The sequence below is a fragment of the Rosa rugosa genome, chromosome 7 (assembly GCF_958449725.1).
Source record: "Rosa rugosa chromosome 7, drRosRugo1.1, whole genome shotgun sequence".
NCBI classification, from domain to species: domain Eukaryota; kingdom Viridiplantae; phylum Streptophyta; class Magnoliopsida; order Rosales; family Rosaceae; genus Rosa; species Rosa rugosa.
In genome coordinates this window covers 15,737,327-15,761,288 of record NC_084826.1, presented here as the reverse complement: position 1 = coordinate 15,761,288, position 23,962 = coordinate 15,737,327, and the positions used below count along the sequence as shown (strand labels likewise).

General features: G+C 38.8%; 3 protein-coding genes across 3 annotated transcripts; all 3 read left to right on the top strand.

Moving 5' to 3' along the window:
- On the top strand, positions 1-2,339 carry LOC133723389 (tyrosine-protein phosphatase RLPH2-like). Its single transcript, XM_062150218.1, has 4 exons — positions 1-636; positions 1,173-1,240; positions 1,438-1,617; positions 1,979-2,339. The coding sequence occupies exons 1-4, from the start codon at positions 126-128 to the stop codon at positions 2,147-2,149; spliced, it is 930 nt and encodes a 309-aa protein (XP_062006202.1). The 5' UTR covers positions 1-125; the 3' UTR covers positions 2,150-2,339.
- An 8,493-nt stretch (positions 2,340-10,832) lies between these two features.
- Positions 10,833-18,515, top strand: LOC133723901 (tyrosine-protein phosphatase RLPH2-like). The gene is made up of 4 exons (XM_062150773.1): positions 10,833-11,454; positions 17,236-17,303; positions 17,500-17,679; positions 18,041-18,515. The coding sequence occupies exons 1-4, from the start codon at positions 10,986-10,988 to the stop codon at positions 18,227-18,229; spliced, it is 906 nt and encodes a 301-aa protein (XP_062006757.1). The 5' UTR covers positions 10,833-10,985; the 3' UTR covers positions 18,230-18,515.
- A 490-nt stretch (positions 18,516-19,005) lies between these two features.
- On the top strand, positions 19,006-21,174 carry LOC133722907 (uncharacterized). The gene is made up of 4 exons (XM_062149762.1): positions 19,006-20,407; positions 20,498-20,569; positions 20,668-20,724; positions 20,819-21,174. The coding sequence occupies exons 1-4, from the start codon at positions 19,006-19,008 to the stop codon at positions 21,172-21,174; spliced, it is 1,887 nt and encodes a 628-aa protein (XP_062005746.1).
- Positions 21,175-23,962: the final 2,788 nt, after the last annotated feature.

The window sequence follows — 23,962 nt, the reverse complement described above, 5'->3', positions numbered from 1 at the left end:
AAATTGGAGTTTGATTTCAACGAGAATCACAGCCACAAACCCCGCCACATATATAAGCCCCTCCGAGCAACTTTCCACATTCATTTGTACCAAATCTGAGCACCCTTTACCGGAAAACCAAAACCATGTCGGACCCAAAACCCAGACTAGTCTGCTGCATCGGCGACGTCCACGGCTTCCACACCAAGCTCCAAAACCTCTGGTCCAATCTCGAATCCTCCATCCCCTCTTCAGATTTCGCCACCGCCCTCGTCATCTTCCTCGGCGACTACTGCGACCGCGGCCCAGACACCAACAAAGTCCTCGACTTCCTCATTTCCCTCCCCTCCCGATACCCACATCAGAAACACGTCTTCATCGCCGGAAACCACGACTTCGCCTTCGCCGGCTTCTTGAGAGTCCTGCCTCCGCCGCCGGACGGGTCCGAGTTCCGGGAGGGGTGGAAGGAGTTCGAGGACAATGAGGAGAGAGAAGGGTGGTTCAAGGGCGAGGGGTACGAGGGAATGCACTTGCAAGGGAGGAGATGGGCTGGGAGTATGAAGGGGTTTAATAAGGCTAAAGGGACTGAGTACCAGGGTTCCATTTATGATGCTGGGCCCACTTTTGAGTCCTATGGAGTGCCTCATGGCTCTGCCGGTATGATTTGGGAGGGATTGTGTTTCAATTGTTGGTTCAATCTGCGATGACATGGTTTTGTTTGGTGATGGAAATTGATTGTGTGTTTTGGTTGTTGGAATTTCAGCCACATTCGGTTGCATTTTGCAAGTGACAATCTTGGTTTGTTGAGTCATTAATGTCTCATTGTGTTACTACACGTAGTATTCAGTAACTTTTAATGCTTGTGTAGTGTTAAATTTTTCCGATCTCAAGTCTTTTGGTGTTCATTAACTGTTTTTTCAGTAGAGTGGCAATGGAACCATTTTGTTTGATGCATTTTTGGGCAATCCATGGCTATTTCATTTGTCTCTGAATTGTATGATTTTCCGCTATACACCATTGCAAGTGATAAGTTTGAATCTTGGTTTGCCAAATTATGGATGTATCATTGTGCTATTCAGTACTTCTAACTAGTTGTCTAGCTATAGTTGGATTGGTTAGTGTGCTTTCTCAGTAAATCCACTGATATGATTTTGTTTTGTGACTTTCTGAAATGGAACAATTCTTATGGCCAGATCTGGTGAAGGCAGTTCCTGATGATCATAAAAAGTTTCTTGCCGATATGGTTTGGGTGCATGAAGAGGTCAGGCTTGTTTTACTTGCTCGCATCTAAATTTTTTTACAACACTAAAGAGCATTTGATTAGAGTCATTGTGTAAAATTGAGAGGAAAATTTAAATGGCTTCGCTTTCCCATTTTTTGTGTGTTCTGAAGCAGAATGCAGTAATTGAGAACAAATGATGAAGCTTAGTGGGTCTTGATGATGTGCATTTTTTCCAGGATGATGTCTGTGTAGAGATTGAGGGTGAAACCAAACACTGTAAATTGATTGCTGTGCATGCTGGTTTGGAGAAAGATAAAGATGTCAAACAACAGTTGGAGTTTCTGAAAGCCAGAGATACTCGGGTACCTAAGATAGAGGCTCTTAGTGGCAGGAAAGACGTGTGGAATATACCAGAGGTGATGGTTCTATACCTCTTTTTATCAGCAGACAAGCGTGCATTTTCTTATAGCTGGTAGATTGCCAACAGCATGCACTTGTTTTACGTCGTTGGCAATCAACCGCGTGTAAGAGAATGCATACTCAAATGTGCATTCTCTTTTATGCCTATAATCGGAAAAGCCCCTTGATATCGCTAATCCTCTTTAGTGAAACTTTCCCTATATAGGGGCCCAAGATTCTTTTATTCCATGAATTTCAATATTTATTCTTGATAAAAAAATTTCAGTTGTCTGGATTAACTGAGATTTGTTATATATCCTCATACTATTGGAATGTTACTGAAATCTAGACGTTTGCTGGTGTTTTGGTATCTTATAGGAACTGAAAAAGACTCCAACTGTTATTGTAAGTGGACATCATGGGAAACTTCATATTGAAGGCTTAAGGCTGATTATTGATGAAGGCGGTGGTATGGCAAAGAACCCGGTGGCTGCAATTTTACTCCCCTCTATGAGGATAGTCCGTGATACAGACGTTTTGGCAAACTAGTTTCAAGTCTGGGGTACATACTACACTGTCATGCACTCACTCATAATAAAGTATCTATTTGCTTGCATAATTTGGCAAAGCATATAGGTTATAATCCCCGCATGGAATATGTTCCTCATGGGCTAGTAGAGTTGAAAAGTTGTTCTGCTACTTCTTTGAATGATATAGAAGTGTCGATGTAGTTTTGTTTTGTCGTTGCCTAAGGAACAAGAATTCTTTTCTAGAAAAACTGGATCTGAGCATCGGGAATACTTCAACCCTCCCAACCTTCCTTCCCAGTTGCTACTCTTCCGTTTCCATTTTCATTTATTATTTGCCCGAGCTTGAGTACCAAATCAGAGAAACTGTCACTCTTATCTTCAGTGTTTGCATGAGACAATTGCCATTTTAAGCTACCAGATTTACTCTCATGAGCAAGGATTATACCGGTGTTCACTGGTACGGTAGCACCTATCTTTTGTGATTTTGTAGCTCCAATAGGAATGAAATTTCCCTAAAGAGGAGTACTTAATGTTGTGATCTCAAGGTTATATATGAGTGTACGTAACGTTGACACATACCCCCACCAACCGTTTACTGCTGTAGATCACTATAACAGATTAACAGTATTGTATAGTTTCTCTTTCCGAAAGAAAATATGGTTCAAAATTATAAGAAATGCTTTTATCCTCTCTCAGTTTGTCATCCGGAAGTTCTTATGATGATGACCTTATTGAGCAGTGAAGATAACTTTAACCATCTTTCTCATCAGCCACAAGGCTTTTGTAGTAAAGATATGAACAATAACACACACGATGGGCAGGCACGTTCTCAAGCAGACCATGCGAACTTGCAGAGTTCGGCTGAAATGCAGGGACTGTTTAAACACTGTTGTTTTACTGTTTGAAAATTGCAACAATTTTACGAAGTCTGAAAGTTCACTTCAGAACCCATCGCTACCATATGGAATCATGAAGTACATTCATGTCATTTTGCCACTTCAATTATTTGATCGAGGTAGAATGCCTCTGATGAAGGCATATTCCTTCATGACTTGTGTTTGATTATGAGGATCATTCTATTCACTTACATGCGTATGAGAATTGGGCCGACCAGAGAGTGAGACTCACAGTATTACTATTACATGTGCGTGTGGTTACTATTGCAAAGATATTTATGAGAATCCAGTCCACTAGGACATTAGATACAGTGACACATATAGTACATTTGTAGTTGGGTGAAACTGGAAAAACCAAGTGTGAGTCATGAGTTTGACGGTGGAGAGAGACGGGGTGGCTGAAACCTCTTGCCACAAGTCGAGCCTTATGTCTTGATATTGAACCATCAGCATTTCTCTTTATCTTAAAGATCCACTTACAGGAAACAAGATTTTTGTTTGGAGGTAATGGAACAAGAGACCAGATCTGTAGTTTGATCAAAGCATCATACTCCTCCTGCATTGCATAGCTTATCTTATAATTCTGAGGTTCTGAAGCAGAGATATCAGCAGAGGATGTATTATTCAATATGAATAAGAAACACTTCTTTTTCAGTATCCCACTCTTACTTCTAGTAAGCATTGTATGATCATTAACTGTAGACTCAAAGAGACCTTGAATTGGGTGAATAATGTTGGAACTAGAGATTTGTGTAGTTGAACTAGTACGTTGGAGCACAGTCACATGAAAGCTAGGGTTCTTGAGCTTTAGGCTAGAGAGAAAAAGATAGAAGGAGAAATGAGAATTCTCTATCAGACTTGAGGTTTCTGTTACAACCAACTCGAAGCAAAGAGAGCTACAACTATTTATACAAGTACAAGAATGAGCAGGATTGCAACACATGTAAAACAGCTGTAGGCCACCTAACAACTAAAAATGCAATTAACAAAACTAACAGTAATTAACCCTAATTAGCTTAAAAAGGCTGAAAAAATGATCTTCTCCGTTAACACCCCTCCTCAGCTTGATGGATGGGAGCAGACATTAAGCTGGAGCACAAGTATAAGTGTTGAGGTGAACACAAGCCTTTGGTAAACAAATCAGCAAGTTGCTCCTTGGAAGTAACAAACTGCAATCGAATAGAACCAGCTTTTACTTTATCTCGAGTAAAATGAACATCAACTTCAATGTGTTTCAGCTTAGAATGATAAACTGGATTAGTGGCAAGAGCAAGAGCTGAGATATTGTCACAATGCAAAGTTGGAATGCTTTAAAGCTCAATGTGAAGATCACGAAGTAGGTGTTGCAGCCACTGAAGTTCAGAGGTTCTACCATGCTTTGATATTTAGCCTCAGTTGAAGAACGAGACACATCTGTCTGCTTTTTACTACACCAAGAGATAGGTGAGTCATTGAGTAAATTGACAAATCCAGTTGTGGATTTGCTGTCATTGGGATCCCCTGCCCAATCAGCATCACAGTAAGCCTGAAGATGAAACTAATGTGGCTGCTGAAAACCCCTCCTGAAATAAATGTCATGATTGATTGTACCTTTAATGTATCTAAGAATCCGTTTGGCAGCCAAAAGATGAGCTTTAGTTGGAGAATGTAAAAATTGACACACATAGTTCACACTATAGGCTATATCAGGCCTTGTGAAAGTAAGATATTGCAGGCATCCTACTAAGGTTCTGAAGTATGGAATATCAGTAGTGTTTAAGGGAGTGCTGCCATCCTTATACAACTTCATACCAGATTGACAAGGAGTGAAATGTGTGTGACAATCATCCAAGCCTGCTTTATGAATCAATTCAGCTGCATACTTGTGTTGAGATACACAAAGACCATCATAAGTGTACTTTATTTCAAGGCCTAGAAAGTAATGAAGTCTCCCCAAATCCTTCATATCAAATTCAGCCTGCAATGCCAACTTGATTTATAAGATCTTCACAATTACCAGTAAGAATGATATCATCTACATATAACAGAAGATAAGCCTTTGAACTCCCTGATGTTTTAACAAATAATGATGGATCAACATATGAGCTTTTGAAACCAAGGCTAGGCAAGAAATTGGTGAACCTTTCATTCTAAGCCCGTGGTGCTTGCTTCAAGCCATACAAGGATTTCTTAAGTTTGCAAACCAGATGGGGTTGAGAAACATCTTCAAATCCTCCAGGCTGAGCCATATAAACTTCTTCATTAAGTATGCCAGGTCTGTTGGCATTTTTAACATCCATTTGATGCAAAACTCATCCAGATTGTGCAGCTAGACTAAATAGCAATCTAACAGTAGTATGTCTCACAACAAGAGAGAATGTTTCATCATAGTCTACACCATATTCCTGGCTGAAACCTCTTGCCACAAGTCGAGCCTTGTGTCTTGATATTGAACCATCAGCATTTCTCTTTATCTTAAAGATCCACTTGCAGGAAACAAGATTTTTGTTTGGAGGTAATGGAACAAGAGACCAGGTCTGTTGTTTGATCAAAGCATCATACTCCTCCTGCATTGCATTTTTCCAAACTGGACATTGCATAGCTATCTTATAATTCTGAGGTTCTGAAGCAGAGATATCAGTAGAGGATGTATTATTCAATATGGATAAGAAACACTTCTTTTTCAGTATCCCTCTCTTACTTCTAGTAAGCATTGTATGATCATTAACTGTAGACTCAGAGAGATCTTGAATTAGGTGAAGAATGTTGGGACTAGAGATTTGTGCAGTTGAACTAGTTGGAGCACAGTCAAGAATGACAGAGATAGAACCATTGCCTGGTTGAGTATCAACTGTAACAGTACCAGTGCCTTCTCCAAAATTGATGAAAGTATTAGATTCAGAATGAAAAGCAGGATTTGTAGACTGACCAAATATAATAGATGATGGAGTTTGGAGAGCAGAAGAGACATTTTGAAGTGTGTTTTCATTAGGAGCAGATATAGTATGATCAGATGTAGGTAAAGAACTAGAAAATTGAGTTGCAGCAGGAATTTGTGATGGTAAATCAATATGCATGACTATGATCATACAATGTGGTTGAGATAGGTACCTGATGTAATGTGGTGCTGAAAAAGACAAGTGTTGCAGGATGCTGTAGAGTGTGGGACTGAGTAATATGAGAACAAGAGTTGGCTGTTGAACTACTAGTGGATAGAGGCTACAGATTTGCAAATGGAAACTGATCCTCCTCAAAGAACACATGTCTGGATATAACACATTTCTTACTTGATAAATGTAACCCTTATATCTTGCTACAAAACCAATAAACACACATTTTGCAGTCTTTGGTTGAAGCTTGTTGCTGTTGTATGGAGTCATAAGAGGATAGCATGCACAGTGAAAGACCCTAAGCAGTTCTAGTGATGGAATTTTACAATAAAGTTTCTCAAATGGTGATTTCATATCCAATGTTGCTGTAGGCATCCTGTTTATCAGATATACTGCAATTGCACAAGCATGATACCAGAAGATTGAAGGAAGATGAGAATCTTGTAGGAGAGTGATAGCAGTCTCTCTAATGTGTCTATTCTTCCTTTCTGAAATGCCATTTTGTTGTGGAGTATAGGGACATGAAACCTGATGTGTAATACCTGCTTGTTTGCACAAAAATTCTTTAAATCTATTGCCTGTATATTCTCCTCCACCATCACTTCTAAGACATTTAATAGAAGTGGAAAATTGAGTGCCAACAAAAGCACAAAGAGACTGAAAGTAGCAAAGTACTTCAGATTTATTTTTCATTGGAAAAATCCAAGTATAACCAGTACAATTAATCATCTATGAACAATACAAAAAATTTGAAACCATCTATAGAAAGATGAGGGGAAGGACCCCAAACATCTGAGTGAACGATTAATGGAACTTGACTCCTGGATTGAGAGATTGAAAAGAGCATCTTGTGAAATTTCCCAAGAAGGCATGCTTCACAGACTGTAGAACCTTTTTCTGGTATGCTTGAGATGTTGCACTTATTTAACATACTAGTAATTATCTCATTTGAGGGATGTCCAAACCTTTGATGCCACAAAGAATGCTTAACAACTCTACCAAGATAAGCTGAATTATTCTATTAATAGGATTGACTGCTTGAACCATTTTATTTCTGAAGATACAATGGCAGATCAAAAGGTATTGGTTATAGTCCTTGATTACTCAGTCCCTTGTACAACACCTTGTCCTGTATGACACACATAAACTCATCAAACCAAACAGAACAATTGTTCTGTTTGCATAATTGATATATAGAAAGTAAATGTGCAGCAAGTTCAGGAATAAGAAGCACATTGTTCGGTTTCAACCTTCCAAGACTCGAGTTACCAATATGTGTGATATTTAAAAATTTACCATCACCAATCTTCACTGAATCGTTAGCAGTGTAAGGAGCAAGATTGTTGAGACGCTATACTTCACTTGTCATATGATTGGTGGCACCAGAATCAGCCAGCCAATATTGAGGTGTATTGCCAGTTGAGGTTGAAGCAAGCATTGCTACACCCTGCTGTTGAGAGCCTGGCTGAGCATTCTGAAATTGTTGAGTTGGCTGAGTCTGCATGGTTTGCATAGTTTGGAGTTGTGGAATTGACTGTTGCTGCTGACCAGGAAAGCCAAAGATGTAGTAGCATCTGTTTGCAGTGTGATTTGGTTTGCCATAGTATTGACAGCCAGTGATGTTTGAATTTCCTTGTTGAGAATTCTGAAAATTTGGTATAAAGTCCTGCAAGTTTCGGCACCATGACCAATTTTGCTACAAAGTTGGCAAGTGAGACCAATTCGCCCTCTATTTGGCCTAAAAAAGTTGTTGTTAAAGCCTGCATTGCCACCATTGAATTGATTATTGAATGGAACACCATTTCCTCTATTCATGCCATGTTAAAATTGTTGTTTCCCTTGTAGCCACCAGAATTGTTGTTGAATCTTGCATTGTTGTTACCAAACTGACCATTTTGCCTGCCAGTATAGAAACCACTCATAGATGAACTTGGATAAGTCACAACAAATGGGTTGAACTGAGGAATGCCACCATATGGTATTGTGAGGACAAGTGAATGTTGTTGTTGGCTGGAGTAATCAGTAAAGAGCCAAAGCCAGGTGGTACAGTAGGAACTTGGGACTGTGTGCTTGAGATTGAGGCACCATGAGTGCTGCTAGAGGCAGGACCAGCAGTAGTACTCTTGGCCAGCATTGCAGTAAGAGATGAGGTTGATGATGCTTGAGTTTCACTTTCAATATCAATCTTTGCAGCCTTAAGCAAGGTCTTGAGTTCACCAATAGAACAAGCAACAAACTGAGCCTGATTACAATCTTAATAGCAGCATATTCAAATGGCAAACCTCTCAATACTGTAACCACAATGTCTTCATCATCAACAAAAACTCCAACTGTTTCAAGTGTATCTCTAGCAGCTTTAATCTTATCCATGTAAGACTCAATATCATCACTACCTTTCTTCAAATTTTGCATATTAGACTTGAGTTGCAAAATATTTTGCCTATTAGGTGCAGCAAACTTAAGCTTCAGTCTATTCCACATATCTTGTGCAGACTTACTTCCAACAGCACATGACATAGCCACACGACTCAATGTTTGGCCAATCATATTAACAATACTCTGATCTTGTATTTTCCAGTTGGTATACTCAGGTGACACCACATTTCCAGAACCATCAGATGCAGACACAAGTTGAGCAGGACAAGGATTTGGGCCATCAACATAGCCATACAGATTTTGGCCTCTAAGAAACGATTCCATACGAAATAACCATGTAGGATAATTGGACTCATCAAGCAAAACATTTGGAAGGTACACAGTAGTCTGAGTAGTAATAGTAGAAGCTTGTCTTGTAGATGCAATCATCTTGATGATAAATGGTTCGGAAACTAAGAATCGAGTGTATGTCTGTGTATGATTAGTAGATCCAAGGGTTTTGAAACCTTCAGAAGATATCAGTTCTCACAATCTTCACAAACCTTCAAGGAAATTAGGGTTTTGAAACCTCACAGTAGTATATCAACTTTGGTGCTTTCTTCAAATCCACAATTACAGTTTGTAGCACACAAAACAACAAACTTTAAGACTTAGGGTTTCGAAACCTCAGAGAGTTTGAAATTTCCACAAAAAAAAATTCTATCAAGTAGCTAAAACTTGCATATGTTCATAATCGAACACTGAGTATACTAAATCGAAGCTTCAAAGCCAAAAATTCACTGTATAAACTTGTAGATCTAACTTTTTCTTCTTCAAGAACACGAAAACTTATCTGAAAATTGTAGGAGAAGTAAGTCGAGCACAGAAGCAAGCAAGAACAGTGAGCTTGTGCAGCGAGAGCAAGTAGAAGCAAACCCTAGGTCGTGACCTGAGCTGTTGATACCATGAAAGCTAGGGTTCGATCTTGAGCTTTAGGCTAGAGAGAAAAAGATAGAAGGAGAAATGAGAATTCTCTATTAGACTTTAGGTTTCTGTTACAACCAACTCGAAGCAAAGAGAGCTGCAGCTATTTATGCAAGTAGAAGAATGAGCAGGATTGCAACACGTGTAAAACAGTTGTAGGCCATCTAACAACTAAACATGCAATTAACATAATTAACCCTAATTAGCTGAAAAAATGATCTTCTCCGTTAAAAAAAGAAACAAAAGCTATAAATTATTGGAATAAAAGTGATGGAAATTTGTCCTCAGTTAATAAAAAAAGAGTAATGGCGTGCTGATATTTGACAACACTATCTGAATAATGAAGGATCATGACTGCGAAGAATAAGGTGTTTGATGAGCAAGCAGGTCGTGTGAGACCAAAATTTTGGTAAGGTGGTGGCAAGGACTTGGATGTTGGGGCATGAAAATGAGAGGTAGATAACTAGTCCTATTTCAAGGGGAGAAATGCATTAATGCCCTGCCATGCTATGTCTTAATTTACCTTCTTCTTTTTTTTTTTTTTTTAAAGAAAGGTTCCCGTTGGTTGGAGTAGTAGTCATCCGACCCATAATATTATTACTTAAGTTTGGAGAGTACAACAAGGGGGACATGGAGCCTAAACCTCGCGTAGCAATACAACCATCCTGAATAATATCAAAAGTGTCATCTATCCAATACTCATCTAACAAAGATGATCTAGTAAGGTGTGCAAGCATATTTGCAATACCATTTGCTTCACGAAAGATATGTCAAAGAAAAACAAAATAGAAAGCCTCCATGTAATGACTACAATCATTAATTATAAAACTAACCTCAGACAAATCTGCCTCTTCTCTAGCCAGGGTATTCATCAACGTCTTGATTTACCTTTTTTTTTTTTTGAACAAGGGCCGGTGCGGCTGCCCTCAAGCCTTCATAAATGAAACCGACGAATACAAGGGGGGGACATTGAGCCTAAACCCCAGATTACAATCTGCAACTAGAGTACATCCAGAAAATAAATCATGAGACGACTCTACTAAATACTTGTATTCCTATCCACACCAACGTCTTGATTTACCTTCTAAAAATGAGTTGATTGCTTTCTTTATGTTTTATGTGAGGTCCGTACGCAACTATCATTCTTTGAATTCTAGTTAAATTTTGCCAAGTTAAAATTCTAGTTAAGAATTATATGCAACAAATTCAAGAGTTAAATAAGAATATTAATAATGGAGGCAAAAAATACTAGAATAAGGAGAAGACTTGTTGTGTTAAAAGAAGACTCATTAGAAAAATCATTAGGAACCGGAGCCGGTGGGTAGAGTCCAAAATTCTTCCAATCAAATTGTCTTGTAGTTTTATTAAAAAATAAATAAATAAATAAAAGAAGTTGAAATTGGAGTTTGATATCAATGAGAATCACAACCACAAACCCCGCCACATATATAAGCCCCCAGTTCAACCTCCGAGCAACTTTCCACATTCATTTGTACCAAATCTCAGCACCCTTTACCGGAAAACCAAAACCATGTCGGACCCAAAACCCAGACTAGTCTGCTGCATCGGCGACGTCCACGGCTTCCACACCAAGCTCCAAAACCTCTGGTCCAATCTCGAATCCTCCATCCCCTCTTCAGATTTCGCCACCGCCCTCGTCATCTTCCTCGGCGACTACTGCGACCGCGGCCCAGACACCAACAAAGTCCTCGACTTCCTCATTTCCCTCCCCTCCAGATACCCGCATCAGAAACATGTCTTCATCGCCGGAAACCACGACTTCTCCTTCGCCGGCTTCTTGAGAGTCCTGCCTCCGCCGCCGGACGGGTCCGAGTTCCGGGAGGGGTGGAAGGAGTTCGAGGACAATGAGGAGAGAGAAGGGTGGTTCAAGGGCGAGGGGTACGAGGGAATGCACTTGCAAGGGAGGAGATGGGCTGGGAGTAAGAATTCTGATGCTGGGCCCACTTTTGAGTCCTATGGGGTGCCTCATGGCTCTGCCGGTATGATTTGGGAGGGATTTTGTTTCAATTGTTGGTTCAATCTGCGATGACATGGTTTTGTTTGGTGATGGAAATTGATTGTGTGTTTTGGTTGTTCGAATTTCAGCCACATTGAAAATACAAGGACAGAATATGATTTTCTAGAAAACGAGGATTGCAGTGCACTGATCAATCCTTACTGGGCAGCAGAAACCAAAATAACAAACTAAACACCAGATTTTGGTTACGCAGTGAAAACCTCAAATATGAGATTAAAAACACTGCGGGGCTCTTACTCTTGAGAACCCAAAATAAAGATCATCATATTGAAAAGGATATGTTCTTTTACAAACTTTGAATAGCACTAGCTCGGCTATAAGATTCACACTAAATCTAATACAAAGTTTGTCTTCCTTCTAGAACTCCTTCACTTGAACGATCTTCAAATCTTGTTCTTCTTTCTTCACCGTCTCTCTACTGATCTCAAGAGAGTTTTATGCATATGAAAGCATGATCAATAACACTTATACATGGACCAAGCGTATTGACACTTTGTGAAAACTCAAACTCAAGCAAACATGCAAGACTCTATCAATATTCTTGCCTCTCTAGATGCACACCTTCTGCCGTGTATGTTTCTCAAATATATGCAGTACCAACGGCAAAAACCTCTGACCTAAAGATTCTAACCTAATTCTCATTTAATTATGAAAGAAACTTTCCATATAAGAAATTCAACAAATCTTAAGGAAAATCATGATTTTCCTAATTGATCAATTAGGAATAGATAAGTCCTAAAAACCCTAGGGCATCAATACTGCGATTTTAACCACCAGAAGAATCTTTAAAAACGTAAATACATAAAACCAAAAACCTACTTTCCAAAATCGGACTCCAGATGAAACTGACTGCAGATGTTGCAATCCCATGCTTATGCAAATGCATTTACCTGTTTTCTTGAGATCAGTAAAGACTCTTTGAGCTTTGTATGGGAATGCCAATACGACATGTACAAGAATTGTACCTACACACATTCGGTTGCATTTTGCAAGTGACAATCTTGGTTTGTTGAGTCATTAATGTCTCATTGTGTTACTACGTACGTGTAGTATTCAGTAACTTTAATTGCTTGTGTAGTGCTAAATTTTTCCGATCTCAAGTCTTTTGGTGGTCATTAACTGTTTTTTCAGTAGAGTGGCAATGGAACCATTTTGTCTGATGCATTTTTGGGTAATCCATGGCTATTTCATGTGCCTCATGATTGTATGACGGTTTTGAATTCAGATCAGTTGGATTTTCTGCGGTACACCTGTGAAAGTTTGAATCTTGGTTTGCCGAATTGTGATTGTATCGTTGTGTACATTCAGTAGCGTTTGGCCAGTGCCAATAATTGGTTTGCTTAATCATGAATGTCTAGTTGTGTTACTTTGTATATAATTCAGTAACTTGAGTTCTTGCTTGGCATTAAATTTACACAATTTAAAACTTTCGGTGGCCATCAACTGTTTTTCAGTTGAGTGACTCCTGGTTCAATTTGGCAACGAAACCATTTTGTTTGATGCATTTTTGGGCAATCCATGGCTATTTCATTCGTCTCTGAACAGGCACGGAACTAAGGGTGTGCTAAGGTGTGCTGCAGCACACCCCAACTTTTGGATAAAAATAAACAGAAAATTACATAGTAGCACATGACCAAAGATGTAAACACAGAAAACCCACTTACTAAAATATTTATACAAATAAGGACATGAGCCCAGGCCCAAAAGCCAAATGATACAAGCCTGATTCCCAGTTTTAATGGAAAATGACCAAAATGCTCTAATTTCACCACAATTTACGACACTGCCACTATCCAATATCCAAAACCGTAAACCGATCTAACGCCAAAATCGTAAACAGATCTAAACCCTCGATCTGGGTATTCCAGAGGCATGGTCTCTGCTTCAGGCTACAATCTTGATGAGAATCCAGCCTTGGGTATCGATACCAGTGTTCCGGCGACCATTATCACCGGCTTTCTCGGTTCCGGAAAAGTGGGTTTGGGTTTCTCTGCTTTTCATTGTGTTTATTCAATCTGGGTTTTGATCACTGAGAAAGGGAAGAGCGGCGGCGAAAATTGCCAAGTCCACTAAGAAAGACGCCGTGCCTGCCAGAACTAGGCTAGCCGAGATCCGAAACATTGGTGCAGGTTTCGAACTTCATTGCTGACTCAGAATCGTCTTTCGATCTCCACCACCTTGGTTTCAACGAAACAAACTGGGCCCTTCACAATTTACGCCCAACGGTGGCGAAGACCGATGAAATCAGAGTCTGGGTCATCAGAATATTGATGGGTCTGAGCTGGGTTTTGCTCATAGACTTTGTAATCGTCGAAAGCTCTGGGCTTTGGACCTGGGTCTCGCCCAAATTGGACTCCGTCGGTGTTATTTGGAGCTCAGGCGAGGTGGGACTAGGTGCTCCGTCGGGTTTGATGACCACGACCTTCTGGTCGGTGATGATTTCTTCGGCTTAACCAACATTACATGAACTGTTGAATGTTGCCTATATATGATCATCACGGTTCTTGGCATCTTGGTTAGTTGTAATATAGATACTACTTTGAATACTTTCATAACTAAATCGAGGGTTGGTGTACAATCCTACCTATGGTGTCGCCTTCACACTATAACTAGTTGACTGGTTTTAATAACAGAAGGCAAAAACGAAATATAGAAGCTAAGAAGTAGATGAACTTATGAACATGCAGAAGCAAGACTTGGAAAATAATTGGGAATGAAGAAAACCAGATAAAACACTTAATTTGATAAGCCCCGTGGCTAAAGATAAGATCTACACTTATATTTTTTTTTTAGAATGACATTGGGAGTCGAGCAGAGATAAGCATTCTGTTCACTTAAACACTTGCAGAAGCAAAAGAAAGATTGAATCTTTTTCCAATGCTGGAAATGGATGGCTCTTCTAAAGCTCCCCAAATTCTCTCCGAGATGTCGTCGAACCTGACTTTGTAACCTCGGTAATGTTTCAGTTGCGGTGAAACGATGAATCTTGTATCTCAATTTTAGTAACCCGAGATTCAACTAGAGGCTTCAATTTCATTCATGGATTGACAGATCTAATTGCTCCTGCTACTGCTATTGCTCCTACTACCGCTACTGCTCCTGCTACTGCTATTGCTTCTGCCACTGCTACTACTACTATTCCTGATACTGCTACTGCTATTGCTTCTGCTACTACTACTGCTATTGCTTCTGCCACTGCTACTACTACTATTCCTGCTACTGCTATTGCTTCTGCCACTGCTCCTGCTATTGCTACTACTACTGCTGCTACGAGTGCAGTAGCAGGATTAGGCGATGACGAGTGCAGTAGCAGACTTGGACGAGTATGAGTGCAGCGAGTGCAGTAGCAAGATTGGACAATTGCAGTAGCAGGATTAGGTGATGACGAGTGCAGTAACAAAACAAGTGTAGTAACAGAACTAGACAAGTATGAGTGCAGCGAGTGCAGTAGCAGGATTAGGCGATGACGAGTGCAGTAGCAGAACTGGATGAGTATGAGTGCAGCGAGTGAAGTAGCAGGATTGGACGAGTGCAGTAGCAGGATTAGGCACTGCTACTACTACTATTCCTGATACTGCTACTACTATTGCTCCTGCTACTACTACTGCTCCTGCTACTGCTATTGCTTCTGCCACTGCTACTACTACTATTCCTAATACTGCTATTGCTTCTGCCACTGCTCCTGCTATTGCTACTACTACTGCTGCTAGGAGTGCAGTAGCAGGATTAGGCGATGACGAGTGCAGTAGCAGACCTGGACGAGTATGAGTGCAGCGAGTGCAGTAGCAAGATTGGACAATTGCAGTAGCATGATTAGGTGATGACGAGTGCAGTAACAAAACAAGTGCAGTAACAGAACTAGACAAGTATGAGTGCAGCGAGTGCAGTAGCAGGATTAGGCGATGACGAGTGCAGTAGCAGAACAAGTGCAGTAGCAAAACTGGATGAGTATGAGTGCAGTGAGTGAAGTAGCAGGATTGGACGAGTGCAGTAGCAGGATTAGGCAATGACGAGTGCAGTAGTAGAACATGAGTACAAGTGTAGTAGTATAATTGGACGGGTATGAGTACAACGAGTACAGTAGCAAGATTGGACGAGTGCAGTAGCAGGATTAGGCGATGACGAGTGCAGTAGCAGAACACGAGTACAAGTGCAGTAGCAGAACTGGACGAGTATGAGTGTAGCGAGTGCAGTAGCAGGATTAGGCAATGAGATGAGAGTAGTAGGAGAGTGAGGTTTTGTGAAGTAACATAAAGGGATTATTCTCAAGAAAAAAAAAAGTAATATAAATAGATTGTTCTCAGAAAAAAAAAAAAAAAAAAAAAAAAAAAAAAAAAAAGTAACATAAAGGGTTTATTTTCAAAAAAAAAAGGTAACATAAACGGATTGTTCTCAAGAAACAAAAAACGGATTGTTCAAAAAAAAAAAAAGTAACATAAAAGGATTATTCTAAAAAAAAAAAAAAAATGGTAACATAAAGGAATTAGAAGTCAAAAACAATAGTTAAGGGTAAAAAAGTAAATTGAATCATGACATGTGGCAAGTGGAGAGCATATTGTCCTTATTTGTAAGATTTAATCCTTATAAAGATATTAGAAGTCAAAATAAATAGTTAAGGGTAAAAAAGTAAATTAACTCAAGACATGTGGCAAGTGGATAGCACATTGTCCTTATTTGTAAGATTTAGTCCTTATATGTTTAATTCAATCTTTAATGGATGTATTTGTTAAGTCATCTTTTGTCAATAACTTATATGTAATTTGTTAAAAAATAAAATGATTATATACACCCTAAGTTATAGCACTTCAAACTTCAAACATATATAATATATAAAACTGCAACAACTCTTTGTCTACCCTTTCCCCTCTTTTCTGTCTTTTCTCCCCTGTTATGTCGTCCCCCACTTCTCTCCTGACCTTTTCTTCCATTTTCTCATCTTCTCTGTTTTTTCTCCCCTTTTCTCCTCTTCTCTGTCGTCCCCTCCTCACCTCTCACCTCTCTTTGCACATCAGCGTCGGTCTCTCACCTGGTAGAGGTCACTCTCTCCTTTCCTCAGCACTCTGCGTCTCTGCTCTCATTCCCTCAACTTTATTGAGGTATGAATTTTTTTGATGAAATTAGAATATAATTTAGATTAGAATTTGGGTATTTCTAGATTTTCTAATGTAAAAGTAATTAAATCTATTGATTCTTAAAAAAGAGATTGAATTTGTATTATTAATTTTGGTTTGGTTAAGTTTGATTAAATTTGACTCTTACATGGTACAAAGTGATTAAGTCCATCTAGTGATGACTCTTCTTGTTCCCTCTAGTTGAATTTGTATTGACATCGAATATTTAACTTTGAATTGCTTTAATTTTCTATGGTTAGATTTGGGTAACAAAATGCATTTTGTGAATGATATTTTGACAAGTGTTATGCAATTGAGATATTCCATCAAAACAAAGTAGACTATGCCAAATTTTTAAGAATAATTTTTCTTCCCAGCATAAGGTAAATATAGCCCACCTCAAATTTAATTCCTGGTTCCGTGCCTGTCTCTGAATTGTATGATTTTCCGCTATACACCATTGCAAGTGATATGTTTGAATCTTGGTTTGCCAAATTATGGATGTATCATTGTGCTATTCAGTACTTCTAACTAGTTGTCTATAGTTGGATTGGTTAGTGTGCTTTCTCAGTAAATCCACCGATATGATTTTGTTTTGTGACTTTCTGAAATGGAACAATTCTTATGGCCAGATCTGGTGAAGGCAGTTCCTGATGATCATAAAAAGTTTCTTGCTGATATGGTTTGGGTGCATGAAGAGGTCCGGCTTGTTTTACTTGCTCACATCTAAATTTTTTACAACACTAAAGAGCATTTGATTAGAGTCATTGTGTAAAATTGAGAGGAAAATTTAAATGGCTTCGCTTTCCCATTTTTTGTGTGTTCTGAAGCAGAATGCAGTAATTGAGAACAAATGATGAAGCTTAGTGGGTCTTGATGATGTGCATTTTTTCCAGGATGATGTCTGTGTAGAGATTGAGGGTGAAACCAAACACTGTAAATTGATTGCCGTGCATGCCGGTTTGGAGAAAGATAAAGATGTCAAACAACAGTTGGAGTTTCTGAAAGCCAGAGATACTCGGGTACCTAAGATAGAGGCTCTTAGTGGCAGGAAAAACGTGTGGAATATACCAGAGGTGATGGTTCTATACCTCTTTTTATCAGCAGACAAGCGTGCATTTTCTTATAGCTGGTAGATTGCCAACAGCATGTGCTTGTTTTACGTCGTTGGCAATCAACCGCGTGTAAGAGAATGCATACTCAAATGTGCATTCTCTTTTATGCCTATAATCGGAAAAGCCCCTTGATATCGCTAATCCTCTTTAGTGAAACTTTCCCTATATAGGGGCCCAAGATTCTTTTATTCCATGAATTTCAATATTTATTCTTGATAAAAAAATTTCAGTTGTCTGGATTAACTGAGATTTGTTATATATCCTCATACTATTGGAATGTTACTGAAATCTAGACGTTTGCTGGTGTTTTGGTATCTTATAGGAACTGAAAAAGACTCCAACTGTTATTGTAAGTGGACATCATGGGAAACTTCATATTGAAGGCTTAAGGCTGATTATTGATGAAGGCGGTGGTATGGCAAAGAACCCGGTGGCTGCAATTTTACTCCCTTCTATGAAGATAGTCCGTGATACAGACGTTGTTGCTGAAGGAACAAGAATTCTTGACTAGAAAAACAGGATCTGAGCATTGGGAATATTTCAACCCTCCCAACCTTCCTTCCTAGTTTCTACTCTTCCCTTTCCATTTTCATTTATATTTGCCTGAGCTTGAGTACCAAATCAGAGAAACTGTCACTCCTATCTTCAGTGTTTGCATCAGACAATTGGCATTTTAAGCTACTAGATTTACTCTCATGAGCAAGAATTATACCGGTGTTCACTGGTACGTTAGTCTTTTGTGATTTTGTAGCTCCAATAGGAATGAAATTTCCCTACAGAGTAGTTATGTTGTGATCTCAAGGTTATATATGAGTGTAACTTAGACACATAACCCCACCAACCGTTTACTGTTGTAGATTACTATAACAGATTAATTAACAGCATTGTAAAGTTTCTCTTTTGTAAATACAAGGATGTACGAGCTCCAGAATAAACGACAGATTACAAACTCAACATAATCAAGAACAGAGAATATGCATAACACAACAAAATTAGTTACGCAGTGAAAACCTCAATTGAGATCAAAAACACTGCAGGGCTCTTACTCACACGGAGATATAAGGGGGAATATCTATGTTGAGGTTCTCAAGAGTAAGAGCCCCGCAGTGTTTTTGATCTCAATTGAGGTTTTCACTGCGTAACCAATTTTGTTGTGTTATGCATATTCTCTGTTCTTGATTATGTTGAGTTTGTAATATGTCGTTTATTCTGGAGCTCGTACATCCTTGTATTTACAATTGGCATCAGAGCGGGTTCTAAAGAGTTTTAGTTGATCCGTGATCAAGGATGGAACATCAACGTGACAGAGCCTCCAGCTCCATTAACTGTCCACCATTATTTGATGGAGAAGATTACTCACAATGGAAGATTATGATGAGGGCATTTCTCTACTCTCAAGATGAAAATATGTGGAATATAGTAGAAATTGGTTGGGAACATCCAACCATGGCAGAAGACTCCAAGAAAGAAGAAGTGAGTTCTGCAAGAATTCCTAAGCCTAGAAAGGAATGGACAAAGGAGGAGGTTCGTGACAGAAATTGTGATTTCAAGGCACAAAATTCATTAGTCACAGCTCTATCCAAGAAGGAGAGAATGAGAATCAGCCACTGTGACACTGCCAAACAAGCATGGGATCTTCTCCAAGTCACCTATGAAGGTAATAAAAAGGTTAGAGGGCAGAAACTTCAACGACTAGTTTTGGAATTTGAGAATATGTCAATGACTGAAGATGAATCAATCGACGACTTTCATGCTCGGCTTCTCAATGTGACAAGTCAATGTCGGAGCTTGGATGATCCATTTGAGGAGCACCGAATTGTCAAGAAGCTTCTTAGGTCTCTTCCTTCAAAATTCCAGGCCAAACAGATTGCCATTGAGGAGGCTCAGGATCTAGATACCTACACTCTTGACGAATTGGTGGGAAATCTCAAAACTTTTGAGATGAGACTCAAACCGGATAAAAAGGTAAAAGATGTTGCTTTTTCTTCCATTAATGATAAAGATGATATTGTTGATGATTCTATGGATTTAACTTTGTTGACAAAAGAGTTTAAAAAATTTCTGAATGATAAAAACTCATTTGGAAACACCTCAAGAAACTTTTCTGACACAAAGAGAGGTCAAGAATTTGAGAATCGTTTTGATAAAAATTCAAAGTTTGCCAAATTTGCTCAAAAGAAAAGTTTTCCTGACAAACCTAAATGCTATGAATGTGGTGGAATTGGACATATTGCTGCTAACTGTGGTAACAGGAGATATAATTCACGTGGCGACAAAGCTTTAAAATCCACATGGAATGATAGTGATGAAGGATCTCAATCGGATTCTGAAGAGGTAAATCTTGCTCTTACTTCTTCCCTTAATATTGATTTATCCGATGAGTCTGATATTGAAGTTGAAGCTTTTGATGAGGAGACGAATGAAAAGTGTAAGCAATTGTACAATGCTTCAAAAATTGTTCTTAAGAAAAATTTCAAACTTAAGGAAGAAATTGAGTCATTAAGAAAAGAAAAAAATGAATCTGAGCTAAATTTTGATTCTTGCTTGAAGGAATGGGAAGAAGAGCGTACTGACCTTGTTGATAAGATTAAAGTTTTGCAGGGTGAGGTCAAGTCTCAAGATTGGGACAAGGAACATGATGATCTTATTAACAAGATCAAAATCTTGCAGGTTGAAGTTAAGGCTCAGTGTACTCTAAATATTTCACTAACATTTGAAAATGAAAAATTGCAGGATGAGCTATCTAAAGTCAAGGAAAGCTTCAACAAATTCTCTATAGGGTCGGAAAAGGTCTCTAGGATGATTGGCTTTGGTAAAGCTCATTCTAACAAAGAAGGATTAGGGTATGAAGGTGAGTCATGCAAGCCCTTGACCTTTGTAAAAAGTCTGGATTGTGAAAATTCTTTGGGTCAGTCACAAACTTTAAATGACAATGATTCTGATCCTAAGTTGCCCAGAAGATCAAAACCAAATTTAGACTTCCAAACCCATCAGAGAGTTTCTCAGGTAAGTTCTAACAAGCACACATGCGTGCATCAGCCCAGGTATGTTCACAACTCCAAAAGGTTCATTCCCACTTGTCATCACTGTGGTAAAATAGGGCACATTCGTCCTAGATGTAATTTGCTCCGCAGGGAATCTCAAAAATGCAGGAAACAGAAGGAACTCAGCTCTACAGCTTCTTTACAAGCTGAGTTGAAAGAACATCTGAAGTTGATAAACAGGATTGCAGTGTGTATTGCAATCCCCAAAGAGCAGAATTTGAAGCAGAAGCAAATTTGGATTAAAAAAGGTTCTAATAATTGTCTTTCTGCTCATATGGATAAACTTGATAACATGTTTGAACTTGCTTCTGTTCCTATTACACACAAATTGGCTGATTCGGTTACTAAGTCCTTAGACACAGCTCGATTTGAATCTCTTAGAAGCGACATTGGTGGGTGCTCTAAGTATTGATACTCTCACTTCACTTGATCCTTTCTGCATGCATTCATATTGTATGATCTCATTTTAGTATAAGTGCATTGCTCTTTTTATTTCTGTATTTTTTATTTTTCTGGTTTCTGGAGAATCAGGATTGCATGTGTGGTTTGTATCCCGAAGTGTCTGACAGATTCATTTGAACTTAGATTGACAAGGTTTCTACTCCCTTCCTTAAATATGAGTGTGATGAGATGATTAGCATGTTTTGAACTTGTTCTTGCATCACTGTGTAATCTCGAACATGATCAACATATTCTCTATCACTTTGTATGATCACATGCACACATACTCCTTGTGGTGGTAAGTAATATTCTTGGTTGACTTGTTCTTAGTCCACACATATGAAGTTGTTAAAATGTTATTATTGCTCCTAGTTAAAAAGGTACAATATATTTGGAGCATGGCCAGGCTATTCCCAAAGTAAACAGGCCTTGGTCGTGACGAACGATATAAGGATTGGGAAGAAAATGGAATGGTTTGGTCACCCCGGTGGTATGTAAAACTATTGACTCGAGTTGATGTGTCCTTTGGGATGTCCTTGTTACATCTAGTACCCTAAAGTCATCTGACTTGGGAGCTGCTGGCATAAAACTCATTACATGAGTCTTAGTTTTCTTGTGAAAAACTACATGTTGTGTGAAAAGGCAAAAGAAAAAAAAAAAATTAAAAATTGTGCCCACACGGAGATATAAGGGGGAATATCTATGTTGTTCATTTATTCTCTTCGTGTGTGTGTTCTAATTTCAAGGATTCTAAGAATGTTACACACTCCATCTTGAGTTATGTTCACTTACACAACAGAGGTATAGAATACTCGATCATCTTCCAGCTTACCTTGTGGTTGTCAAAAATGGTTTACTCACGTGACCTTATCTTGTTGCATTCATGTTTATGGTTTTGTGGTCGTACTCTTGTCTGAAAAGCTTTGCAAATTGAATCTGTTTTTAACTCTTGGATACAAACCCACTCATTGTGTGTCTGCATTTCATTTTTGCATCCTTCATAACATGATCCCATTTAGGGGGAGTATTGATACTTGGACTATCTTCCTCTGATTGTTTCTTCTTGGGTTGGTGTCTCTTGAGCAACATCTTCTGGTAATCCTTCTTCTACATAGCTTCCGCTGCGCACTAGTCCTTTGGCATCCCTATCCAAAAAGGGGGAGAAAGATTTTGTTGATTTTGTTTGGCTCGTTGTTTTTCTGTTAAGACTTGGCTAGATTTCTTTAGGGTTTGAATTCATCGATCTTTCCTTGTGGACATGTGTTATTTCTATTCATTAATTACAGTTTCATGTTATTTTTCACAAGGTGTGTGATAAATGTTTCAGGAACTAAGGATCCTCAAAGTACTTGTTGAGGGGGAGTCGAAAAACAATCGTAAGAGTTTTGGTTGAGGAATGCCAAAGGGGGAGATTGTAAGTATGAAATGTGTTGGCATTCCATCAACCTCAACAGTCAAAACTCTTCTCCATGTGATAGAGGCATCATATGATTAATTAAGCACCATGTGGTGGCATTGCTTTTCAGACATGAACATGGGAGCTAATCTTTCTATACTCACAACCTTGCTGTTAAAGAACAAAGGAGGGAGCCTTTGCATCTGGGTTTTCAGTTTTTCTATTTCTCTCCTTCGTGGAGAACATGCTATGAAAGAGAAAAGGAAGAACATGACAACGTGGTTTTCCATTTCTTCTTATGGAAACATTGCTGTCAAAGAAGAAAGTAGGAAGCAACTACATCTGGTTGAAAATAATCCTTTATGTTACCCTTTTTTTTTTTTTTTTAGAATAATCCTTTTATGTTACTTTTTTTTTTTTTGAACAATCCGTTTTTTGTTTCTTGAGAACAATCCGTTTATGTTACCTTTTTTTTTTGAAAATAAACCCTTTATGTTACTTTTTTTTTTTTTTTTTTTTTTTTTTTTTTTTTTTTTTCTGAGAACAATCTATTTATATTACTTTTTTTTTTTCTTGAGAATAATCCCTTTATGTTACTTCACAAAACCTCACTCTCCTACTACTCTCATCTCATTGCCTAATCCTGCTACTGCACTCGCTACACTCATACTCGTCCAGTTCTGCTACTGCACTTGTACTCGTGTTCTGCTACTGCACTCGTCATCGCCTAATCCTGCTACTGCACTCGTCCAAAATTGGTTACGCAGTGAAAACCTCAATTGAGATCAAAAACACTGCGGGGCTCTTACTCTTGAGAACCTCAACATAGATAAACTAATCAAAACAGATTACAAGCTTACAACTCAGGTATTGCACTGACCGCGGCAATCCCTCCTGAACTGACTAACTTACAACTCTGAGATTGCACTAACCTCGGCAATCATTCCTGGACAGACTCACTAGTTGTTTTACAAACTATTTTCAATCATGGAACAAAACAGTTTGACAAAACATAAGAAACAAAGAGATCGACTCTTTTACAACAACGTGATTGAAAAGCCTGAATTCTTTCAATCCCAAGAAGAACCACAGAACTCCTATATATATAGGAGGAAGAATAACCAAGACTCCTTCAGCTTGGTTGGAGTAGAGTCACGAGGAGGGACCGGACAGTGAGCTAAGATAGAGAACCTAGCTGCTATTGTCTCCAACTTTGATCTTCGACAGCAAAGCCTTCATGATTGCATTGAGTGGACAGCAAGAAAAAGATATGGTTGCTTTCACCTTTCTTCTTCACTCGGATCCATCTCAAGGGGATATTAATTACCTCTCCAAGATTTTCTTCCTCACCCGGATCCATCTC